The 26,759-nt window shown below is 37.0% G+C and overlaps 1 protein-coding gene across 1 annotated transcript in view; it reads right to left on the minus strand.

Moving 5' to 3' along the window:
- Positions 1–10,923, minus strand: part of LOC132905650 (ras-responsive element-binding protein 1) — a 99,953-nt gene extending 89,030 nt beyond the window's left edge. The window contains exon 1 of the mRNA XM_060957155.1: positions 10,779–10,923. Within this exon, the coding sequence (XP_060813138.1) occupies positions 10,779–10,782 (4 nt within the window). The 5' untranslated portion in view covers positions 10,783–10,923. The remainder of the gene's footprint in view (positions 1–10,778) is intronic.
- Positions 10,924–26,759: the final 15,836 nt, after the last annotated feature.

Consider the following 26,759-nt stretch of genomic DNA (forward strand, 5'->3'; position numbering starts at 1 on the left):
TAATTGAAGAGATAAATGTGTAAAATATCTAATAAAAATACGAGATTCGTGATATTTAAAGATCATATATATAGGTATTTGCAAGAAAAGAAATATTTAAGCTACATAAGTCGTTACACGATTTGCAGTAAACATTCAGCTCCAAAATGGAAAATTTATTCTTTGTGACTTTTCTTTCATTGCAAATATATCGCTCGGACAAATAAGGTCTGTCTGTAGCTTAACCTGCTTAACTTTCGTCTCATGGACGAATAAACGTAATTGAACTTCCCCTATAAGAAAAATAAAGAAATTTGAACTGATGAAATATTATTCGGTATTTCTTCACGCTTAAAATAGATTCTTCGGATATAGCGTATATCGTAGATACTTGCTCAAATATTTTGACATATATCAGATAGACGAAACTTTCTGATTCACCAGAATCATCAAGTAGATCCGATGGAAAATACGATAACGCGTGGAAAGCGTACGGAAAATCACGTTCAGCAGACGCTATAAGGAAGCGATATTTCTTTCGTAGCTATTTTTAATGGAAACTGAAAAAGCTTACGTAATGATTCGTTACAGAAGAACAACAAGGAGCTGTTCATCGCGATGGTTTTTACCACGCGGACTTTGTCGGTGAAACTTCCTTCGGATTCGGAAGAAAAGAAAGTTCCTCATCCAGATACGGACACGATATTAAGCTAATCATTTATATTAGAAAAAAAAAAAAAAAGAAAAGGTAGGATTCGGAAATAGATAAGAATAGAAAGATCATTTCCTATTTCATCGAGATTTTTATCTATTTCTCGTTCAGCTTATTCAGGATATCGAGTCGTTCGTTTGATTAAGATTTATTTTTGATGAACGTCTAACGAGATACTTCTTTTATTCATTTGGTATTTTATATTATTTGATTTTCATTTGAAGACTTCGAATAATAAAAAATGTTTGAACTTTCGAAACTTCGTACATCATCTTCTTAAGAAAAGAAATAAAGTTAATAAAAATTCGTCTCAACTCCGGCAAGATTTACACGCTTATTTTAATCCAATAGAATATTTCTCATCTATCAATTATTAAAAATGTTTTAACGAATCGATCAACTCCTCTCCGATTTTACAGGTTTATTTCAATTTCACCTTATAACGCGAATAAAATTTCTAACTTAAAAATGTTCCACATCGACGTTGAATTTGTCAAAGAACGTTAAGTTCTTTTCAATTTTATTCGTATGCTTAAGAAAAGAAATAGAATCAGCAAAAATTTCTATCTAATTTCACAAAGATTCGCATACATATTTTCGAATCTATAATACGATATTTCTCATCTTCAACGAGCCTGCATCCGATTTTACCAAGATTTATTTCAACCTTGTAACAACATTTTTTATTTAAAAATGTTTAATATAGACGTTGAGTAGTTCCCTTAAATTCTCTTCAATTTTACTGTCATCTACTTTCCAGTCCGCAATGATACGTCTTATTCAACGACTTGAACAAGCCGTGAATTTTTGTTTGCTTTTGCCGTAACATTTAAGCAAGCGGAAACTTTCGACAATTTGTATTCGTAAAGGTATCAATTAGCGTCTTTAAGGACGATGATCGGAAGTCGAGGAGTGAGCACGCGTAAAATCCTGTCTGCACCAGCTGCCACATTCCAATAACAACAGATACTTGATCACGAGGATTTTGAACAGGTTTTGGCAAGCGACACTTAACACGGGTCAGAAACCACATCGTGCATTCTGCTCGATCGTGTTCAATGATTAATTGGCGAAGAAACACACGTCGAATGTATTGACGTTCGAAGAAGGCTGAGCTCAATTTCAAGTGTGCACACGTACCCAAACGTGTTTTTACTGTTTTCTACATACTTGGAAAATATTTAACATATATTGTAATACAATTTTCTGACCGCTGCAACTCGTGAAAATAATTTCTACAATTTCGATCTTTTTCTTTATTTTCCAGTGGTTTCCTGTGTAATGCAAGGATCTTCTAGTCTCGTCTTTTACTTTAACACCAAGAGTTTTGCATCCTGTGACGACAGAAAATTAATTGCGGATAATAAACAAAAATTCCACGGAAGTTGAACAGCCTTTCGATCGAAAAAGGAAACTTTCTGCTCTACGAGAATTGTAACGTGACAAATTTCATTTTCAAAGAATCTTTCTTTTCACAAAAATTCTCACGTTGGAAATATCGTCGCGAGGTGGTGAACTTTGCAAATGTTTTGTTCCCCTTGCTTAGAAAATAAAACTAGCTACGTTTTCTTTTTTCTTTCTTTTTAACAGAAATCGACTCCGACACATCGTTTCGTAGGAAACGTTGCAAATTTCATCGTGAGATTGTAAGTTTTTAAAACGCGACGACATTTCTCGAGAAGAAAAATAGGCCGAAGAAGTCTATTACAAGATGAGCACGTTATGTGAAGAGAAAATGGAACTGGCATGTTTCGTAAGAGTGCACAGCCGGGGTTACGATGCGACATGTTCATCTTGGAAGAAAACTAGAGCTATTAAACGAGTCTTGCTACACCCAACGCCATAAATCCCATAAAGCTTCAGTCTAGCTGAACGTTATAGCGTCCGCTATTTCTTTCGTCCAGTTGGACTTCCAGTTTTAGATGGAAACGCCATTCGACTATAAAGAAACTTCATAGCCATGGGATCTTGTTGATGACACCGTGAAAATGTCTGATCACAGCAACAGATACGACCAGTATCCGCGGTTACGTGACTACTGGTACTGGCCTGTGAGAGGTGTTCGTATTCAAAACGCGCCTCAACGCTCCCTCTGCGCTTCAGTTTCCATTCCCTATCGTTAATCCGAGCAACATTTTAACCAAATTTCCAATTCGTTAACCTCGAAACGTGGGAATAAACATCGGTTAAAATCAATTTTTGCCACCCGTGCATTTTATCATCGTAGCTTTACGAGCTAAAGATATTGGCTTGGCAACTAAGTGATTGGGAATTTGTCAATACCACATAATGACAAAATTACTCAGTTTCACTTAGTTTCCAACGAAATAGATGAAAGAGATTTTATGTAACTTTGTAAGGGGAAGGAAAAGTATTATTTTTATTTCGTTATATGAACTTTACTTTTTCCCCATTAAATCGATTAAATTATTCAATTAAAACGAGTCATTTTCTTTTAGATTGAGGAACGTAGTTGTCTTATTCTTGAAGAAATTCTGCGACGTTTTACAAAGGAAGCAGATATTGTGAAGATATTTTATAGATAGGCTATAGATGCGTGTAATGGATAAATCAGTTCGTGTCGATGCATGCGTACGCGTGTGTACAAGTATTATCTCTAACTGTTACCTGTTTTCACTTCCACAATTACGTATCGGATTAGGCGTGGTCTGGGTGTGCTTTGTCCGCTGCATCAGTCACTTTCGATCGAGTAAAGTGCGTCTTCGAAACGAGCGAACGGAATATGCATTCTCGTCGTTCAATTATTTCTTATTTTCGGTAGTAAAAATACGCGGCAGAGGCAAACAAACATTTGTAGCGTCTATGGCGATGTTATTATGATGTGAATGAACGGACCGTTAGAAAGAAGATCGAAAGGTTCGAAGGTTTAGGTTTAAAGAGGTTCCAACTTACGCGATCGCAAACGGAGTGACGATCAATGCGGCTTTTGAAAATGCGAAATTGCGAATTCGATCGAAGAAAATTGGAGATACGCGGCAAGCAGACTTGCCAATATGTCACACGTATCGCATAAATACTTTGCTTTATGTTATTTCGCATGATTTATTATCTCAGCGCGGAATGAAATTTTGACAGGATCGTTTCATCTTCGTTTAATTTATTTCTATTTTCATTTCATTTCGGATAGGAATTCCATTAAATTCGCGGGACATACGTCGCACAGGTAAATTATTCTTTGAATTCCGCACGATTCTTTGTAACTTTTCAATCGTGGATCGTAATTTAGTCACGTGTAAGTTGATAGTTTTCAATCGGAAGTCGGTGCAGAAAAATCTACGAGACGACGGGTCAAGGTATTGAGTGACGTTTATGCAAAACACGTTGTTAACATAAACGAGACGAACGACATTGCGATAGGGTCGTAATCGCGATACGGTAAAAGAACGAGACTAAGATGGTGAATCGTGTGGCACGCGTAATCTCTGTAACGCTACACTTCTCTATTATCTGCACACTACCTGCGTTTTATCCGCGTTACATCCTGTATATATGTTATTACATTCGTACCAAGTATGTGTACACAGGATGTTCGTGATACATCCGCGTTGCAAACAACCGTGCGATTTAAAGAATCGACTTCTCCTCCGGTGTTCGGAATGAAATAAAACTTTTATTTGATCGTCCAATTCGCAGACAGTTTACTTTCACTTTGTACTATAATTTGTTTCAATCGAAAATTAGATAAAAGTCATTTATCGAATTAAGGTACGATCGGTTGCTCTGTTATAATACGTTGAAAAATACCGTTGTATGGTATTATAAAATTGGATTGATCAACGAGGAACGAAGCATTGGAAACTCGAGGTGCGATGACTCAAGGCGAATATCACACGAGAATTGTCCAGCCAAAATGATATTTAAAGTAAAATCAATTCGAGCGAAGATTTAAATATAAAGCAATTGTCGACGCGTATCTCAGATACGTACAACTTTTCTTAATAAAACTGGACAAAATTACGATTCAGAAGAATGAAACGCGAATATCTGAATGTACATTGAAAGAAGTTGCTTTATACTCGCTATATTTGTATGTGAGATTAATTCTATTAGTATTTTGTCTAATTGTCCAGCCAAAATGATATTTAAAGTAAAATAAATTCGAGCGAAGATTTAAATATAAAGCAATTGTCGACGCGTATCTCAGATACGTACAACTTTTCTTAATAAAACTGGACAAAATTACGATTCAGAAGAATGAAACGCGAATATCTGAATGTACATTGAAAGAAGTTGCTTTATACTCGCTATATTTGTATGTGAGATTAATTCTATTAGTATTTCGTCTCACACAAGACTATCTAAAAGACATCTAATTTTCCAATTTAACGAAATACAATATATTAAATACGTTACGTATATTATATTATTACATATACATTAGGATGCTCGAGAATGTGACGCACAATGTGCTTTGTTTTATATTAGTTTATCGAATTATGCACGAACATAATAATAGAAAAATGACGAAATGCATCATACGTAATTCAACAAAATAATATGAAACAGAAATTGTTGTTAATCTATTATCACCTTATGAAACGAAAAAATTTTTCGGACAACCTAATACTATAATAATATATTACACAAAAATTGACCAAAATCATATTTTCTATCCCGAAGAATAAGAATAAGCCTATTCTTATATAACAATGTACAATAAATTTCAAAGAGTTTCTCCATACTTGTGGAATCTATATCAGAATAGTATTAAACTAATACTAATAAAGATCAAATAAGATAAAAGAAACGAAGAATTTTTTGTTTTAAAATAAAACCTCGCGAAACTACGTTTCCCATCCAGATCTTTTATTTACGAATTATCTTATAACGTAATATCTTCTGAATTACGACTGATCACTGCGACGACCACACCAACTGCTCGTTCAGCAGCGTTATTTTTATTCTCTTCCTGCAACAATCTCGTTCAGTGAGATCAGCAGTCTCAAAGACATCCTATACACGAGCGAGCAGATCGAGCGATAAGACGAACAATCGCGAGATGGGACACCTCGTATCCTTTTGTCGCTAACACTACGATGTACGTATCTTTCGCAAGTACAACGTGTCTATATTGTTTCGATGTGTTATCATTTAACACGGCGGTACACGCGTGCATACATCATCGCCAGGTACACACAGTGTCACACGTTGCCACGTGCTGAAATACTCAGCTGTTGAGTCTGCATACGCGTATATCCGATTCCTTAGCCTTCTGTTCTTTGCTTTTGTCTTTTTCTTTCTCACTTTCCCGTCTTCTCTAATCTACCACGCTCGAGACTTTGGCGTAGGTTTACAAAACTTCTTCGATCGATACGCACCTCCTGGTACTTTTGAAGATTATTATATATTATATATCATTATATCCTTTTCTTTCGGTCAATTTCCGACAGTTTCTTGGGTTTTCTTCGACTTTCATTATTCGTTTTCTTTTTTTTTTTTTTTTTTTTTGGTTGCTTTGGTATTGGTAGTTATTAACTGGATTCGGGTGAAATTAAAAATATGTTCGATGCGATTGCTCATCATTTAACGCGTTTAATTTCGTTGTTATTATACAGTAGTAGGCACATGTAATTGATTCAATGCTATTGAAGTGTTAGGTTGTGCGAAAAGTGTCTTTCTTTTACAGACACGTCTTTCACAACGATGCTTCTTTATACACACATGAATCTAATCTGTCGAACGTTGTAATTTTTATTTTGATAGATCAAAATGGATCATACGTAATTCGATAAAATAATATAAAACGAAAAATATGCATCCATTGATTCCTTATAAAACGAAAGAAACTTTTTAGGCGACCTAATATATATCTGGTATACTATTAATTTGATGGTTGTGATCGATACGAAAAGGAAAGAGGGAAAAGAAAATTATAACGAAACGTCATGTTCAGAGTAAAAATTGGTCAGATTTCTTTGATTTCTTACTGTACTCGATTTTCCTTTCGACGGAGGAAAAAAGGAAAAGCGAAGAAGACTACCGAACTCTACGTTTCTTCTAAATTGACTCAACACAAATATATTCGGGCCTAACCCGATTTTCCCTAATCTTTCTTTGCACTCGATCTTCCCTAAAAATATACAGACAAAAGTATACAGCTAAAGAAGAGAAAACGGGATATAATCGTAAAACATGGTATTTACCAAAGAAGAATCACCGAATCCTGTGCAAACTATATGCAAACTGAAATTCATAGCGACGTATATGTGTAAGAACTTGAAAATTCTTGAAAATCTCACTCCATCGGTTTCGTAATTGACAAAGTTACTGACTAGAGTACGGATATTTATGCAAATTCATATTTTTATGCCGGCAATGTTACTTTTATAAACACGATAGAATAAATGGAATCTGAAGAGACAGTCGTCCTACTTGTTAGACGTTACAAGTATTGTACTTTGATTGTTTCACATATTTTTACATATCATGTACGTTACGTGTATTTCCATACCTTCAAATTTCCCACGAATATGAAAATTCACAGTCTTTGTTTTTCATCTGTGTTCGTGAATTCAAGCAACGTAATTGATTTATTACAATAGCAAAGCGTGGTATATGTTATTGTATTTTATGAAAAATGACAACGCACCGACAATCATCCTTATGAGTCTCTAATTAGATTTGTACAACAACGAAACGCATTGTTTTACAAAAAGCAGCAATTGACTGACTTCGACCATTAGAAATCTTCCATGTAATTAAACTTTCGTAAGAATACGCGGATTACATCGTTCTATGAAAAATAGCAATGGACTAACATACACCGTTACAAATCTGAGGTGTAACTAAACTTCTCTAACGAAACACAGATTAACATTACTTTACGAAAAGTATCAACTAGCTTTCGGTGTCATAAATCTCAAACGCGATGAAATTTCTGTAATAACAAAACTCAGGCCATCGTTCTACGAAACACACCAGTGGTCTTCCAACTTGACAGTCTCGAAGTAAAGATAATTAAACCTCTCTAACAAAACACAGATTAACATCTCATTTTATAAAAAAAACAACGATGGACTTGACCAACGTCATTTCGAATTTCAGCCCTGCCTATAGAAGAAACATAATCGAAAAGTAGAAGAAACAACGTTTCTTGCGATCCTTTGGAGTTCCACGAGCGTCCAGCGGTATCTGCGCGTGTAACGGGACGCTTTTACACAATAGTAGTACGTTGTTGCTGGTGTAGAGGAGAGGAGGTGAAAACAGCGAGGGACAGGAGGGGTCAGAGGGTTAGGAAAAGCCGATTCAGAATCAGCGAGCACGTTGTTAATGTAGATTGGCCGATTGCGGGGTCGATGAATCACGTGGTTTCCGGGCTGCGTGTCCGCACGCATATCGAGGCACGCGTTGACAGAACGCGAGTCTCGTGACTCATGTATTGCTCAGGATCCTGAATCTTCCTTCCATTCTGGCCAGCTGCGATTTACACAAACAATCCCGGGACCATATTTGTCTACCGTTGTTTTCTTCTTTCCGAATCGTTCGTCGTTAGGGCAACGATCACCCTCGTTTGTTTGATTCACGATATTTTCTTCACGAATTACATGATATGCTTCACGATTATACAAGAAATTGGAAGATTCGATGAAATGCTCGGAGAACGTGTTTATTTTGTAACATATAGTCGTGTAATTTATTTATTACTGTATTAGGTATTATTCATTGAATACAATGCAACGGTATTATGTTAGATACAAAAGTATTCCATTTATAAAGATACACTTCGACCACGAATTTTCATTATATTCGACAGATATCTATAGGTACATCTTATACGTAACTCGTGCAATGTTTATAGACGAGAGAAATTCGAATTTTCCGTAGCGAAGGAAATTCAAGAAATTTTCTCACAGTCCAACCCCTCTTTCGAAGTTAATCCCCAAAAATTCCTCGACTATTCTAATGAATAAGAAAGGAAACAGTAATTGTTTGGAAAGTCGAATGCTAAATATTCCTCGCTCTAAAAGGATTCCGCTTTAACTCAAAAAATTTCCAAATTATACTTCTTTGTCTTACGTTATTGTCTATGCCGAAATTGAAAGGAACGCTTTGTGAAAACTAAATTCCAACATAAAATATTCCTCGTTATCGGGTCTCCGAATTGTATTCAGAATTATTTCGTAAATAATAAAAAGAATTTCCCAATGGACGAACGGTACATCGATAGTCCAGAGAAGCGTGTCAAGGGTCGATGGAAGGACTAATCACTTTGGACGCTGGTGGGAAATCGTTTCCGAATGTCAGGATATCTGGAATCGATCGATACCGTTATAAACGTCGAGGAAAAGCTACGAGCAAGAAGATTGTCGATTGATAATATTGCGCGCGCGTAGTTATCAGCATCAAGTACGAGCGTCTTCGTAAACGATAAACAGAAATGGCTACAGTATAAACACGATGCGCCTTGGATACATAGTTTGATATTTAATTTTTTATTTTCTCCGCCACTCTTCCCCGCTTCATCAATGAACTGCCGCGTGAAACGATCATCGATAAAAATGTGCTCGAGAAATGAAACGAGTATCGAACGCATGACTCGATAGAGCAGAACACGTATTTCGTTTCTAATTTTTTCGAAAAGTCAATAAAGAAGTTATGAGATTGTTTGATTTCGATTTATCTGATCGATTCAGTGGAATTTTAACCGGAACAGAAAATTGTACGCCTCGTGCGGTAGATCGTGCGTATATTCAAATTAAAAACAAATATTATCCCTTCTGGATTGTTATCGAAAAATATTCTAATGGAATATAATCGAAACTTGAAGTCGGTTAAATTCTCTGTTCTAGGTATTAATTTTCTCTTTGGCGATTACTTCTGTAGAAAATAATAAAACGAAGAATTCGTATCGTAGAATAATTAAATGCCATTCTGGAATCCTCGAAAGCTATGGTTTTCGAAAAATGAATTTTTGAAAATGCGGATCCTCTCGCGATTAAAGGACCAAGCAGATTGAGCACGTGTGAAATTTTTTATCGATAGAATTCGAAACGAACTTTAGACTCGATGGATTTATTTGCTGGTGATGGTTTTCGATCGATCTTTGAGCAAACCGTGGCGAACCTTGGCAATGATAGACCTCGAACGTTATCTTTACTTGGCAACGTGTTGAGAAGACGCAGATAATAATTCAAAGTGCCGACTATGCGTTGAGATTTCAAAATATGTACTTGTGTTTCATGATCCAAGCATTAATTCATATTCATAATCATATTCGATGCATTCATATTTAATTCATATCCAATTGATATTCAATTCATAGTCATGATCATGTTCAATGGATTTCCGAACAGAAATTTCCAATTCATCGGTCAATCATATTTCAGGTACAAGTACCATCTAAGTATGCAGAATGAGGTGTAAACGAATAATGTAGCAGACAGGACGTGCGACATAACGAAACGATACTGATTCTTAACGAAGCCCCAAACATTTTTTACAATCTGTCACAAAGGTACTACGTATGTATAACGTATATACTTACACTCGCGTATCAACACGATACAATGGCCGTTGTTATTATTATCTTCGCTATCGATATCATGCGACGAATCAATCCTAACGTAATTACATAATTCATTAACACAACGATCCAACGGCACAATTACACTGACGTTTAGCATATAAAAAGATAAACGCATTATTCTTGACACAGCAATTCCAATAGGTACATACGTACATTGAAAATAACGTCGAAACAAAATAAATTTAACCCGTTAACGCACGACCAACCAATCACATTCTGCACCGATCAACGCGCATCACGTTTTCGTATTTCTAAAGGCACTTGCTTTCTTTCGGCTTCTACCTCGCGCTTTGCTTCTTATCGAACTATAAAAGCGCAAGATCGGAATTACAGCGTTAGAATTACAGACAATATATCGTTACATAGGCAAGAAACGATCGCGTTGAAAATAAGTTCGTGCATTTTTCAACGGTTATAGTAGATTGTACGTGAAGGGTTTAACAGCGGAAATAAAATAGAAAGGAAGAAAAGCAGGGACAAATGGTCGGAGAATTTTTTCGAAGCAAGACAAAATTGAGACTCAGAATGAACGTCACTCACCCATGGTATCTTCGGTCGTCTCGCGAAGCTAACCTTTCCACCAGGTAACGAGGAAGAACGACGCCTCATACAAGCGATCGTTCTCTGTTTGCCAATCGAATCAGCGGATCGATCGATTGCGCAGTTACTCGAACGGAATCGGCTCGCGTCTCTGCAACCAAAACAATTCCAACTGTGTCTCGCTGTCCTACTAATTTAGGTATCGAGACGGTAAACTGTATAAATGCCACTGTAAATATCGTTTCATAGTGGGAGTCGTTAATAACTCAATTTCGTGGTTCATGTGAAATGAATAAATTTCAATACTATTAAACAACATACGTCTGTTTAATAATCGAACGAATCGGATTTTCGTTACTCGGTATCTTTATAGATTCAAGGAGGTGATATTGAATTATTTAAATCGAAGACTGTTGGCACTGTGTTATCTTCTCGTATTAAAATACAAGCTCACGATTTTTATCATTTTCTCTACATTATTATTATACTATTATATATCTGATAATATTATTAATATTTTTTATTACTCCTATGGAAATAAATATATCGTTATTTAACTACACTGTTATTTCGAAATTAATTATTAACACGATATGACGTAAATGTATTTTTATTATTATATTCTTAAATATGTTAGATTGTTCGAAAAGTATCTTTCTTTTAGACACGTCTTTTACAACGCATTTTTATACAAACGTGAAAGCTAATCTGTCGAACGTTGTGATCTCTATTTTGATAGAACAAAATAGATAAAATAATATAAAACGGAGAATGTTGTGCATCCACTATTTCCTTACAAAACGAAAGAAACTTTTCGTGTAATATATTACAGTGTGACCCATAACTTATCAACAATTTCTACTATTCACGAAACAACCAATTCCAACAAATTATCTGATATTCACGCGCTAAGAAATTAATAACAAATTACGTATATGCAGTATAAAAAAAAAATAAATTAGCCTACGTAACATGCTGTTAATCGCTACTTTGCGCAAGCAAGATAATTCCTAATCTTCCTTGTACTTACGTCGTTTACCCTTTCGATGTTGTATGTCCTCACTCGCGGCAACGATTATCATCCACGCGTGTTTACTCTCGCGTTTACGAAAAATACAACGGTGCCATGTACAAACAACGGTATTGAGGGTTGGAAAGAAGAAACGATTGGAAGTTGAAAGAATAGGAAAAAGAAGAAGGAATAACTGCATAAACGAACTATCGGTAGTATTTCACCGTTATGTCAGACGCGAGAGAAGGAGCAACATTCCTGGACCGTGTCCAGAAGCGATCTGAATTCCTCAGCAGAGAATTCCAACGAGACTGTCATTCGAGGGTCTCGAAGGTGAACACACGGTGGATCGGCGATCTGCGTTTCGCGTATGAATGAATACCGGTCGATCCCCACGCTGTAGCTTCGCGGAATCACCCTTCGCTCGTGCTCCAGTTAACGATCGGGGGGACGGCCGATTCTTCCTTTCTCGCAAGAAGGGACGACCCTCTTTTTCAGCGTTTCGCATGCAGGATATGCGTATTCAAACGCAACGGATTTTTCCAACGATCCTCTGCTTAACGCGTGCTTCGATGATTGGTGAAAGTTCGGATGGTTGCGGTTGTGGCAGTGTTCGACTTGCGCGAACATCGTTGCGGAGTAAAATTGGTGTTTGCGGAACATGGAGGAAAGATAGAAGAGGTGCGTGAGGATGTTCAGAAGATACGAATTCGAAGGGAAGTTTCGCGGAAAGAGTAAGAAGAAACTTTTGTACGAAAAATCACGTCACGACTATGCGTGACTTTGGCTGGCAGCTGTTACGACGGTGTTGGAATCGCGCGGCAATTGCGTTACAGAGTAAAACGTAAGACGTTCATCGGAGCATCGAGGAAAGATAAAGATGTGACAGAATGTTTAAGCTATGTTTGAATACGAACGTTTCAACGTGAATTCGAAGGAGAACGTAATAGAATTCGGCGGGAGGAATTCGTAAAGAATCATGTTACGTACGCGTGACTTTGGCTGCCAGCGATTATCATAGCGTACATGTCGGACAAAAGTTATTGGAAAATAAGGCAAGTACTTTTTTGCGGAATATGTATCGAAAAAAAATAGAGGTTTGACAGAATGTTAAAAAGGTAGACGAGAACGCGACAGAATTCCACGGAAAGAATAACAAATTTTTGCATAAAAGATCGTGTTACATATGCGCGACTTTGGCTGTCATCGATTATGATAGCGTACAAGTGGCGCAAGAATTATTGCTAAATAAGACAGGTATCTATTTGCGGAATATATATTAAGAAAAAATAGAGGTTTGACAGAATATTTAAAAGATAAGAATTTCAAGAAAAACATAAGTTAGTAGGAGATAGAGGAGAGGATCGGATGCAAATATTTGCAAATATCGCAAAACGTCGATATCTATAGCCGAAAATAGTTCACCGTGAGAGTTTCATCGTGTAATTTCCTATAAATCGAACGCAGCATTCGCTCACAGCGACTTTCTATCGGTGCCCCGCGAATTTTTATTTATTTACGAGGAACTGAAAGATGGAAAAATTATAAAATACGATAGAGAGAGAAAATAATATTAAAAGTATTCGCCATAGTAATTAACAGGTAAAGAAATTTTCTATCTAGATATAGAAACGTGAATTTGCATACGTATCTACTTACGAACGTCGCATGTTTGTGTTATAATAAAAAGAAAAAAAAAAAAGAAAAATCCGACGTTGAAAACTTTCTGATGTTCGTAGGAAATCTCGTGTTTGGAGTATTTTAGGATTTTTTTACATCGCATACTAGATTACAAATATAGATTATACAACTTACGTCGTAGAGGAATGAGTGAATTGAGAAAAAGAAGAAAATAGAACTGCCGAGGAAATATTTCGAGAAATATTGTTGAATCTTCTTGTACTGTGTTCGATCGATGACTGACGCTATCGATTATACAAAATGTTACTTGCGCTAAGTATAGCATTTATCATATGTTACGTTGAATATTCCGTAAACATTCGTCCGAAACGAAACTTCACTGGTAAACGATCGAGATTATGATTATGAATAATTTATTAATATTCTACTTGCTGTATACGTCCCAACATACAAGAATATTTTCGATATGTGATGTCAATTGAAATTGTCGATTCTAATTTGCGGAAGTTTATTGAAAAACACTTTTTCATGATAATTTATGCGAAGCATTGTATATAAAAATAGAATTTTCTTGACCTGTCATACGTAGCATATTGTTGGATTCATTTACCAATGTCATTTATCCAACTTACTACGTATCGTGTTTGTTTTCGTTCCTCAAAATATTTTTAACGCCGTCGTTTCTTCGATTCCGCTATACGTTGTATTTTGCGCAGTTTATTGAATTCATCAAGTCTGAAATCAAATCTATGAACCGCTCGAATAAAAACGCGTGGCGAGTATTTCTCAAAATTCGAGGAATCAACTGTACAAGCCATGTCTTAAATTTACCAAACATTTCACGGTGCATGTTTGCTTGAAATTATTTTGGTAATTCTTCGACGTTTTCAAGACCTTTAATTGAATGTTATCAAATTAAAAGCAAGATTTGAAAGATACGGTCAACGAGATACTTGGAATTTAGATAAAGTCGGATGCTAAGCTCTGGACGGTACGTGTGAAAGTAAAAAGAAAAAGATCCTCTCCAACGTAGACTCCTATCTTCTTTCAATATTTATTCGATAATCGACCATAGGATGCTCTGTATATTCAATTGAATTTCTTGGTACACGTAATAACGAGACATTAAATAATCCTTCGGTTAAACGTTCTGGAAAAATATTTCGTTGAAGCAGATAAGCATCTATTGGGTTGGCAACTAAGTGATTGCGGATTTTGTCATTAGATGGTATTGAGAAATACCGCAATCACTTAGTTGCCAACCCAATATTATCGTATGATAATGTGAATTATAAATTTTAAGGGATGATATCCAGAAGAAAGGCTGAGGTATCTAGAACGAATCAAGTATTGATCATCGAGTATTCAAAATCGATATAATCGCTTCGTTAATATTAACATCGATATTATAAATAGCGCATCGGGTTTCGTGTTTCGTTGCAAGCAACCTAGAAAATAAATGTCGGTCACCGATCAAGCTGAATAAAATTAATCGTCCTCTGCTCGATCTTGTCAACCCTTTCGCCATTGCAGGCTTGTTTATCCGCGAATTTCAAACACTGGCCGATATATTGATATTTTTGAGATTTTCCAAAGTTCAAAGTTTCGTGGTTCTTCGGCTTTCGATCAAATTTCTGACAGTACGTCGAGCTTTGTTTCGAGGTATCGTGAAAATTCCGATTTATTTTTCCGGGGCAGAACCGAAGGTTTCAAATCTAAAACATTGAAATTGTTAACGTGATACCTGCAATTCCATGTATCACGCTTATACAGCTTGCAGAAAATTCACATTTTCGTGAACGCAATCGAGAGAAGTAAATATCCTATAGCTACTATGTTGTAGATATTTTGATTACGTATAATAATTCTGACCCTTCGAGTTTCCTGTAAATGCACAAGCAATCACGATCCAATCGCATGTATCTATCGGAAACGAAAAAGAAAGAAGAAGAAAAGGTTGGAGTAGTTTTAAAAACTATTATTTTCCTCCGCTTCTTAATCGCAAGTCGAACAACGTGACTCGTGAAAGACCGATAACGCAGCTATCCTATCGCTATCTCGCAACGAAGGAGAATAAATTTTCATATTCTACGCGAATTAATATCCACTGTCCCGGCAACACAGAAACACGTTGTTACGTGGTTGCAGGTATAGTTAGAATCGAAGGTAATCGGAGATTAAAGAATTGGAAGAAAGGGTGTACGGCGCACTATCGTAAGATTATTCGAATTTCGAGGAAGATTTGAAACTGGCGGAAACGAAAATCGAATACTTTCTCTTGGCATTCCGTTCTGGTTCGAGCACGGTTTATTTACACGTAGCGATAGTATTTCTAAGAATAGTGCACGCACGCTGGTGGAGGCGTATTATCGGCCGAGTACCAAGGCGATCCTGCTTTTCACGTAATTACGAGCAAAGAAGACACTTTGCGTTTCGTCGTTATCGTTTCGTGTGTCTGGCGAACCGTTTTAACTTTTTCCGCTTAGACAATTCTGCATCGGTGGAATTCTACGTTGCAAGAGAAATATCGTACGAGGAGGTCGGTTTAGTCTCGAAAACCAGAGCAAAGACTCGCGATAGATAGGACGATGTACAAAATAATTTGTATCTGTAGCGGTGGCTGCGAGTTTCCAGCCAAAGTAACAAGTAAACGAGCTAAAGAATTTTTGCCAAAGTAACAAGTAAACGAGCTAAAAAATTTTTGCCAAAGTAAGAAGTAAACGAGCTAAAGAATTTTTGCCAAAGTAACAAGTAAACGAGCTAAAGAATTTTTGCCAAAGTAACAAGTAAACGAGCTAAAGAATTTTTGCCAAAGGTCTCTATATTCTCGCAAATGTAACGTGTTCTGTATCTTATAAGATGAAATAAAGAGTAAAAATCGCTGCAAGAGAAATTTTATCAAATATGTGACCGATTGAAATAGAAACTTTTGTAATCTTTGCTTTCGCAAACAATTCTGTCTGCAGGATTTCGTTATGAATTTCAGAAATTTTTATTACAATAATTAGATCTGTCTTTGGATTTGACGTCTCGAAACGAACGAGCTTTTCTATCAAACATTCGCTTTTCCAATGTTTATTTCGAAACTTCAACGATCTGAAATGATAAAAATTGAGCAGAAGTTGGTTGTTGTTGAAAGCTTCCAGGTTCCTAGAATTTCATTTAACGACAATATGCTCGTGTTTCGGTCTTTTCTTCAAACATCAAACGTCTCGCTTTTCCATTGACATCGTCCTATAAAATTTTCCATGGAAGAGGAGCGATAATAATATTTCTGTCGTCTATAATTATTCTATCAACGATCATGCGCCTGCGTTTTAACCTAAATTCTGCAACCTTTGTCCTTCCTTGAGGCGTACATTCTCTCGCCTGTGCCACTTTTCCTTCGAAATCTTCCTACAAAATTTTTCACACGAGATGAACGATAATTCGATCGGACGTAGCGCCAGGTAGAATTAAGCGAACGTGATATTTCTCCGTCTTTTTTAATCATTCGCCTGTTCGATTTAAGAGCTGTTGCCATTCGGATAAAGTAAAACTGCGAATTCAGTTACGTATTTCTTCTTCCACCGAGCAATTCGAAAGTGAAAAACGTAAAAGTGGAATAAAACGAAGAAAGGAAGAAATACGAAAGAAAAGGTGTTGTGCTGCGTTAGATGCGTCTCAAAAGTGATTTACGAGGTTGAAAGTAGACCGGCTGGCGATTGGCAATCGCGTCGGAGGAAAGCAACGCAGGCAACCGGTGATTTGAACGGGCGGTGTTTCCTCGCGCGATTTTTCCTCGTGCTCGAACTGGCCCGAAGGAAACCGGTCGTCTTTATCATCGTGACGATAAGTCTGCCGCTTGTCCGCTGCTTGCGCAACTATTATGCGCCAGAGAAACTCTGCTTCGTATGCAAAAAAACGTGCTCGTTTCTTCTTTCGCTCCCCCTTCTTTTTTTATTTCCATCGTTCTAAATGCACAAGCAGATTACTTTTTCTCTGCTTCGTAAAGAAGTTAAACTCCTCTCATATATTTTTCTACGAGTTTTCTGGATTTTGTTTATTCGTCGGATCTAAGATAATTCGAATACGTCGACGCTTTCGTTGAATATTTATATATGCATAATTAATATTTCTATAAAGATTAATTTCGTTTTCTTGCAAATAAATCTAGTTTAAACACTTCGAGATCTTGGGAATTATAATTTGCACGTTGCGATGACGTTGAATATTTATAAAAAATAAGTGCAAGAATATTATAAATATATGATAAACACGTGGTTGCAGGTATTCGGAAAAATGGAAAATTTTCAGTAAGCGTTCAAAGAAAAAAGGCAGAAAATTTGTTTTGTATCGTTTCGTCTTTGGAAGGATACAAAGTAGAGCGTTAGAAAGGATCGTTTTAAATGATTGATTTTATGCTTTCTCTTTTGCTCGGTTTAAGATCTTTTATCGTGGTTACACTTGACTTCAACGAGGGAAGATAGAATTAAAATTGAAGAGAAGCGATAAGAGATCGTGTGAAGTGAGTCTGACAAGTGTACGAGAGGCTGGACCATTTGAGAAGTGGGGAGATAAATATCCGGATTGGCTGTGGTCCAGAGACCAATAGCAAACGAGAAGATTACGCTTGCGCAGCATCCGATCTCTCTCGGCATTCATCTCTCTGGGGATACTTGATTTTTCACGAAATGAAGATGTAAGGCAGAAAATAAAACGATATAGCAGAATGATAAAACAAAATTACAAAAAGTATTAGTAATTTTATGAGGTAAAGTAAACTTCAAAATAAATTTCAATATTACTATGTGATATTAAAAATTATAATTTTTACCATTCTACCATTTTCTAGAATTTTCTCATAGTCGAACAATATTCAAACAATATTTGTCCAGAATTTTGTTCATATTACAGACACTCTTATACTACTTCCATTAAAACTTCTAGTTGTTTATTATTAAAATTGTAATTTTTACCATTTTGCCATTTTGTAACTCTTTCTGATATTTAAACGTTCAAACAATATTTGGAGTAATATTGATAAATGACGATATCAATCTTGTTCATTGTACATTACAGAGACTCTTATGCCATTTCCATTAAAACTTCTAGTTGTTTATTATTAAAATTATAATTTTTAACATTCTACCATTTTGTAGAATTTTCTCATACTCGAACAATATTCAAACAATATTTGTCCACAATTTTGCTCATATTACAGAGACTCTTATGCCATTTCCATTAAAACTTCTAGTTGCTTATTATTAAGATTATAATTTTTACCATTTTGCCATTTTGTAAACTTTTTCTGATATTTAAAGGTTCAAACAATATTTGGAGTAATATTGACAAATGACGATATCAATCTTGTCCATTGTACATTACAGAGACTCTTATGCTATTTCCATTAAAACTTCTAGTTGTTTATTATTAAGATTATAATTTTTACCTTTTTGCCATTTTGTAGATTCTTTCCGATATTTAAACGTTTAAACAATATTTGGAATAATATTGGCAGATGACGATATCAATCTTGTTCATTGTACATTACAGAGACTCTTGTACCATTTTCGTTAAAAATCCTCCTTGCTTATTGTTAGCTACTGCGGATTTCTATGGAAATTTAAAGGTACAGAAATGCAGAGAACGCATATACCACATAGAAATGCATAAAATATCCAAAAGCCAATAATTTTATCGATACTCAATAGATAAAACATTTCTCTATCTCAGGGTCCCATTTTGCAAATTGTGTTTGCAGACACGCCAATTAACAAAAATATAAAGTCTACTTATTATCAATCTTCGTTCTTTCTCATTAATGCCAATCTTAACCGAATCGAGAGACAGACAGACAGATAGAGAGGTGCAGCAAATTCTCAATTTTCCTGAAGCAAACAAACCTTCCACTCGACTGTCTCCATCAAAATACAACGCTATAATGATCACAATATTACAATTTCGGCAAACGTTAAATCGCTTTCGCCAACATGTTTCTCGCAAAATCGTCCAAGAGAAACGAGGAAGAGGAAGCAAAGGGTCATCGAGGAGAGAAGAACCGGAAATAAGGCGACTAAGAGAGGTGGGCCAGACCAAGATCTGGGGTCATAGGTTCATATACCTGCACGTTCCACAGGGACTTTGTCCGCTACCTGTTCGATCGGCAACGTGCGTGTGGAAACGTGGATTGTCGAAGGGCTGAGGGGACGCGATGATCCGGTATAACGGGAGAGGCTGTCAGGTACGCAGGTCAGAAGAGACCCAAGGGTGAAACGTTGCGGGTCACGCAGGTACATAACCCTCCAAGGGGCCCGTTTAAATGCCCTTACATCGCGCTAACCCTTTCTTCGACACGCGAGTGTTAAAAAATCTTCGATAAAATATGGTATACCGCGTTTCGTTGACCGGATGCTCCGATTGGAGGACACTTCGCGAAGAAAAGAAATTAAGAGCAGGAAGGTAAGGAGGAAGGAGGAAGGAGCCGCAGACATTGGCGAGCTCGGGGGTTAGAAACCGTTTGCGTAGAAGGAAGGAGATGGACAATAGGGTAGAGAGAACCGTTAGATGTTTGCGAAGGAACGACGAAGAGAACGATCTATCGGGTCATGTTCTTTTGGGGTGACAGGGGTTGATCGATGACGACTGGTTCTGGTTTTATGTAATTTCGCGCTGATTAATTTGCTGCAATCCAAATGGGCATTGTATGCTTTGACGAATTAAGAGAATCACATTGGCGATGTTTAACGTTGATACATCGCTAATGAAACAGCAGATAGGATTCCTGTACGTCTTCTTTGCTTCAATTTGCAAGCGTGTAAGGGGTGGATGGAATTCCTTCGCGATTGCGAAACGTAAGTTTATGAATTTTCTTTGAATACGTTGAAACAGAAGAAACAATTATCGACGACATTTTAGAGATTGATTTGGATACAAATTAACGATAAAACGAAAAAGACTTGGTTTCAACTGGTCGTAGTTATAAATAAGATTTTCTGTATTCCTTTTTCAAGTACGTTGGAATAAAGTTAACGAAACGAGTATAATTTCTTATGCAGGAAAGTAGGTTCGCAGATGATGAAGTCTACTGTCGATTCAACAGAAAAAATAAAAAAAACAAACGACAGAGGGAAACTATGATTGTCACTGTAAAAACGAACGACTCTGTTGAAGCGAGGTTTGTTGCAAAGGTAGCATTAGTCACGTTGTAGGTAGTAAATAAATAAAGATAAAAGTAACGGTTGCAAGAACGATGGACGGCGGTATAACTTGCTACAATAAAAATCTACTTATTTTTCTTTTTCGTAGATTACAAATTTTTATACTCGCCTTCGAAAAATCTTTATGTCTTGCAACGATTATTAAACATTTTTACGCATCGCTACACGCATATTAATTCTCTTTCGAATTTAGCAATGGTAAAATGCTAGGAATTTCGCTTCGTTGATTATAATTTGACTCGTAGATTGGAAAAAAATATTGGTAATGGACGTTCTCGAGAATTACAGATTCAGCTTCTAAAGTTAAATATTTCTTTCAGATATATCTATTGAATAATGTAAAGAATATGACGATGTAGTGGTCATGATAAGAGAGGCGATAAACTTTTACTGACGTGCCTGGTTAAATTTCAAGGCTCTGCACGGAACGCGTGCAATTCTCCGAGAAAAATTCGCTCGACGTTCTCGAATCTATGACCTACACACGTGTTCTTAATATCCGCGACAGAAACCAAGCAAATAATCTGTTTCTCACTTTTTCAAATTTTCCAATATTTAGGTAGATTTCCAGTGTCGAAACATTTGAATTTTTTAATTTTTAAATGCTCAAATTTCCAAACTTGGAAGGTTTGAATATTTATATTTTCAGATTATCGATCGTTCGAGATTCCAAAATTTCGAAGCTCGCACACCTCGTAGTTTCGAAATTGTCAACCGCTGAAATTACAAAACTTCCGAATATCCTTTAGATTCCCAATTACCGAAATTCCCGATTTTCTAAATCTCCGAACGTCCAGTTCCCATATTTTCGGACGTTCAGATCGACGAACTTTTAAGTTCCCCTACTTCGATCCTTCAAAATTAATTCCAACGTAACCTAACGCTCGATCCTTTTAATTAAAAAATTACTGAAAAATCTCCAAGAAACGAGTTACCGAAACGCCATGAAATCCTGAAAACCTGCCAGAATTCGAAAAAGTCAATAACGACCGAACTGAAAATTCTCGAGCTATGCAGCGGAAATTCACGTTGCGCCATCGAAGGCGACCTTCTCCGCGCCCAACTGCTCGCCATATCCAACCTACACGTAGCTACGTGTCGGTTGCTCTACATAAGATCGAGTCACCACCCTAATCACCACCCTGTAAACATTCTAACGGTCAAAACTTCCAACCGATCCAACGTTCGTCCTTCCAAACGATCAAACTGACGGTCTGCATCGTCCATGTTCGAAGCAACAATACGAGAGTGGGGACAGAGATAGTCGTTGCTCTAGTTAACGAAATGCCGTGTACGAGCCTGGTACGAAGTCCAGAAGCAAAGAAGAAGAGAGGAGAAGAAGAGAAACGAAAGACAACGCCAATATCGTCGGAAGGTTTTCGTCCAGGTGCGAGGATATCCCGCATCCCTTAACGGTTCGTCGCATTAGCGTTCTCGCTGTGTTTCCCATCGTCCGTGGATACGCGTAAGCTGGACACGGAGAAGGTCACCTGTGTCTAACGGATTTTTTCGACCTGATTTAAATAGGTTCCACGCCATATCACAATATATATATATATATATATATATCATATATATCACGCACACAGTGAAACGTACGGGGATGTCCAGGTAAAATTCGATGACCGCACGTTCCTTTTTGCTCGCAGCGGCAGAGAAATTTGCCTTTTCCAGGTAGCCAGAGTCCGTCCATGGGAAGTTCATGGGAATCTAGGCCGGGCTGACCATTCGCATAGGACAGTCGATCTCGAAATTAGAATATCATCAACCCTTTGGTCTTGATACGTCTCCGGTGTGTAACACACGTCCTGGGACCTTTCTCTTCGAAGATTCCCGGCTCTTGGGCTTTTGATTCTTCTGCAGGGATGAGAGATTTGTTTGGGGAGGATGGAGTACAGGTAGGTTACAAGGGAGGATGAAGTGGACGTGGCCATGGTCCAGGGGATGAACATGGGAAACCGGGACCAGTTATTGGGTTTCCGTGGGTTACTCGATTTGAGATGGTTTGAGCTAGCTGTGACGAGCATTTAAGCGACGCTTAAAGCTGTATAAACGTGTATGACGTACATAGTGTGCGACGAATGTGTACAAAATATGTCAAGTATAATGTTGATTGTAATATTTACATAGTTTGTAAAACGAATCTTCGCACAAGCTCAACTTGTTTTAGCGATGGTCATGAAAATCTCCGGCTTAGAGGTAAGTGGGTTGGGAAATGAGAAGAAGAAAGGATAGAGAAGAAAGTGTGAAAATTCATAATTCTGCGATTACGAAGATATTAAATGTATAGTAACTTGCTTCGTTTATTGAACGTTGCTGCTTGAACCGTAGCAACGCTATTTGTGACGAGTCAATTTTCGTAATCTGTTTTCAAATATGGATCTATTATCTTTCGTAGCTTATTACAATATCATTATCATTCTTGCATAAATAACATAGAAACGAAATGCGGTCGTTATTTTCTTGTAATTAGGATCCGAAGCAACATAAATTAGTCATTTTTGAAAACTGTTCTTCGCGTTTCAATATGCACAAAGTAGTTACAGAAACAAGACGGCAAAAATATACAAAACGAGAAGAGACAGCACGAGTGAGACCGATCACGTATTCAATCTCCTTCGATTAAATTCAATTATCGCTTCTTGGTCAAGTTTAATCCTATCGCTTTAACGAAATTATCGTTTCTCGTCCGAGTTTCCTCGTATTATACGTATCAAGAAAATTACCATTTCCCGTCTAAATTAGATCGTGTTATATCAATAAAATATGTTGCATATAGAAAACTGTAAAATAAAATTTTGCTCAATGAATTTTCGTAGCGTGTTCGATGAAGAATAACATTTGGATGGTATACGATGAAGAGTATTTAAGAAAGAAAATATTCAGGCCGCGTTAACAGGTAAGTACTTGGTATCGCGTCTCTTTACCAAAGTATACCAACTCGTCGGTCGGTTTGAGCTTCCAGAACTACTGATACATCGCGATTAACATAAATTTACAGACGGAACGTCCGGTGTACTGCCCTGCGACTGCCTATCAGCGTGGTAACTGTCTGCTTTGCATACACTTAATTCTTAAGCGTTATTTATTTCTATAGATGCATCGTGCTCGTTTAACAACCGAGAGAAATCTACCTGCTTTGCATAACAGATATTATATAATATTAGGTATAATAGCTGGTAATACGAATTTTATATTTAAATACGCGTGTTATGATAAACGTACGTAAGTATTTGCTACTCCTTGTGTGTAGATTTTAATTTGATAATATTCATTTCTTTTTTTTTTCAACATAGATGAATATCTGTGTCTTTATGTTTCTCACGCGCGGAAATCGTTTATAAAATACGAAACTAACGTAATTTTATTCAATTAAAGACATTTGCATTTAAAGACACATTAAAATATAACATTGGGTAGAGAGATCAAGCGAACATTTTGTTATTTCGCGTAATCTCTCGTAATTTGTTTGCCTTTCCCACCGTTCATAGTTTGTTCTATTTTTAACGCAAATTTCTTCTTTCTTTCAGAAAGTTCAGAAAGAGCCAAGATTCGCAAGCAGTTTGTCAGGATTTTCACTTTTCAGTCTCACCTTAACTTCCCGTCAATTCTCTTAAAATTCTACTGCAAGAACATCGATTAATTTAATTGCACGCGACTAGAACAATTCCAAACTGATGCCATTAAAATTTCCTGGAAAACTCTCGGCTCGTTGGACCTCGGTTCTCACTATCTTTCGCTTTAATCGTTGAAATCGTAACCTGTGTGTAATTTTCACATCGATTTCAACTATCAATACAATCATTGAACGTTCACGTTATTTCAAAATGTTTCGCATAACACGGATGATACGCTACGTTCGAATACTTTCACGAGTATCAGTGTATGTTGATAGACAACAGACTGTTCGTCGCTGTTAAATAATTTTGCAACGAGAAGCAACGACCGAGTTGGCGGCTCTGTTTCTCGATTAACTTTAAATTAAATTAAATAACTTTCTCTGGCGAGCTTCTCACGTACGTGACAATCCTATCACCGAGCAATTTGCATTCAATGAAGCGACAAAACGAAAGGACGCAACATGAAAAGATGGTCGGCGTAGTAAATGAACAGCGGGTGACGTCCGGGACAAACACATAATCAAACGCAAGACGATAGAGTATCCTCCTGACCTGAGGATCAATGAATGATCGACATCGATCGGCGACGATCCATATTCATGGCGGATTCGATGAGGCGACGACACTATGGGGGCAAAAAAGGAAAAGAGCAGGGAAGGGAGAAGGTAGAACGACGCGTCTGGTTAGCCTCGAGCATCGGCCCGACCACGACTTATTCGCGTGAATGTAACGATGATGTTGCGCGTACCGAACGGGGTCGTAGGTCGTCGCAAACAATCCCAGTGTGTGGGAACTCGTGTCAGAAAACGACTGCGTTCGCTTCCAGCAAAAGACTTGGGGCGAAGGAGAGGGCGATCAAATGCTGCGGAGAAACTTGAAGATCATGCCGGGCAATTAATAGAAAATAAGAAACCGCGTTTCAATGGAAGAAATTTTTAAAGAAAATCATAGCTTTGGTTGGGGAAATCGGAGTCATTCGAAGTTTTACAGAGGTTTGTTACTTGTTCCGAGGAGTTTAATGGAATTGTAAAGAAATCGGAAATAGGCGTTGAACGCTTGAAATAGATTTGTACGCGTCGAAATGGAAAGAGTTTGATTAGTATTGAACGATTTGGGGATGTTTGGTTTTCATGGAGAAAAATTGCGATTGGAATTATAATAAGAACTTGAAACGAATGGTAGAGAACGTAATCTTTCCTGCCTGAGCAAACATCATCGAATAATTTCTACAATTCTTAGATTACATTTTTGGAACATGAAATTCGACGGTGATGCAACGATACGAGATAGGTAGATGAAAGGAAGCTTTACCTTCTTGAAGCAAATAACAGAAACGTATTACGACAGAATTCTTGAAATCATTATTTCCAACGATATCACCAATAGGTACGTTAATTCTTCGATAATCGCAACAACAGCAACACGTGCCACCTTGGAACAGAAAAATATGACGAGTATTATCTATTACTCGGTCGTTTCTCCATCAGTGTTATTTAAACCACCATTCGAACTACAGCTAAACTAACTCAAACTTACATATATATCTGCTACATCCTTGTCGTTACTCGTCAATAATCGACTCTTAAGTCGAGGTAAATTCGCTAGCTTCTCTGCCCTGGGCTAATTGTACGTTTGCTTAATAGTTGTGTAATTAGTCACGATAACGAGGACGTTAATGCCTTCTTTTTTTTTTTTTTTTTTTTTCAAGCGCTCGTTGCAGATACTTTCTGAGGTAAGAAAAACAGGAACCAAATAGCTGTATGCCGGCGATATGCTCGGCTAATGCCCGTCATTGGTTATATTCGGCATATCTAGAGTTGAAAAACGCGTGACTCATCGTCGCGTATCTGTGACGAACACGTAGCAAAGAATTCGCGTGCTCTCCGGCTAGAGCATTAAAAAAATACGGAGGTTCTGTTTCTGGTTTTCAAAATAAAGATTTCTAGTATACTTCTAGTATTCGCAACTTACCAGCTTGTTCAATGTGGCCAAGCAAATAAGAAAATTCTCACTCGAAAATTCACTGTAAAATTCAAACCTTACAATCCAGTTACTCGGAGCTTCGAACAGCTACAGGTTTTTTAGTATTTAAAAAAGTATTTAGAATTTGAGACTTTCTTTGATACCGAAGAATATGACGAAGTGTTCGTACAGGTCTTCGTATAAAATTCAACCCTTAAAATCGAGTTACTGGGACGTTAACGAAACAAGAGGAACTGGTAGACTCGTATCATTTGATCGATTATCCTAACTTTTTCTTCGTCAGCCTTAACCGCCCTTCATCCACAATTTACGATGCTCCATTTTACACCGAAATGAATCTTTACTATCACGTGACACTGGCTTTCCAATTTATTGAGATAATTAACAGTAAACCGTAGATGTTTCAATGCAAATTCCTTACACCTCTCAATTTTTCTGCAAATGTGAGGAATACTGAAAGCTTCTAACTCGATCTACAGAGACTGTACAAGCTCGCTATATCTCAGCCCGTGCTATAAAGTAGCTC

The sequence above is a fragment of the Bombus pascuorum genome, chromosome 3 (assembly GCF_905332965.1).
Source record: "Bombus pascuorum chromosome 3, iyBomPasc1.1, whole genome shotgun sequence".
Taxonomy (NCBI): Eukaryota; Metazoa; Arthropoda; class Insecta; order Hymenoptera; family Apidae; genus Bombus; species Bombus pascuorum.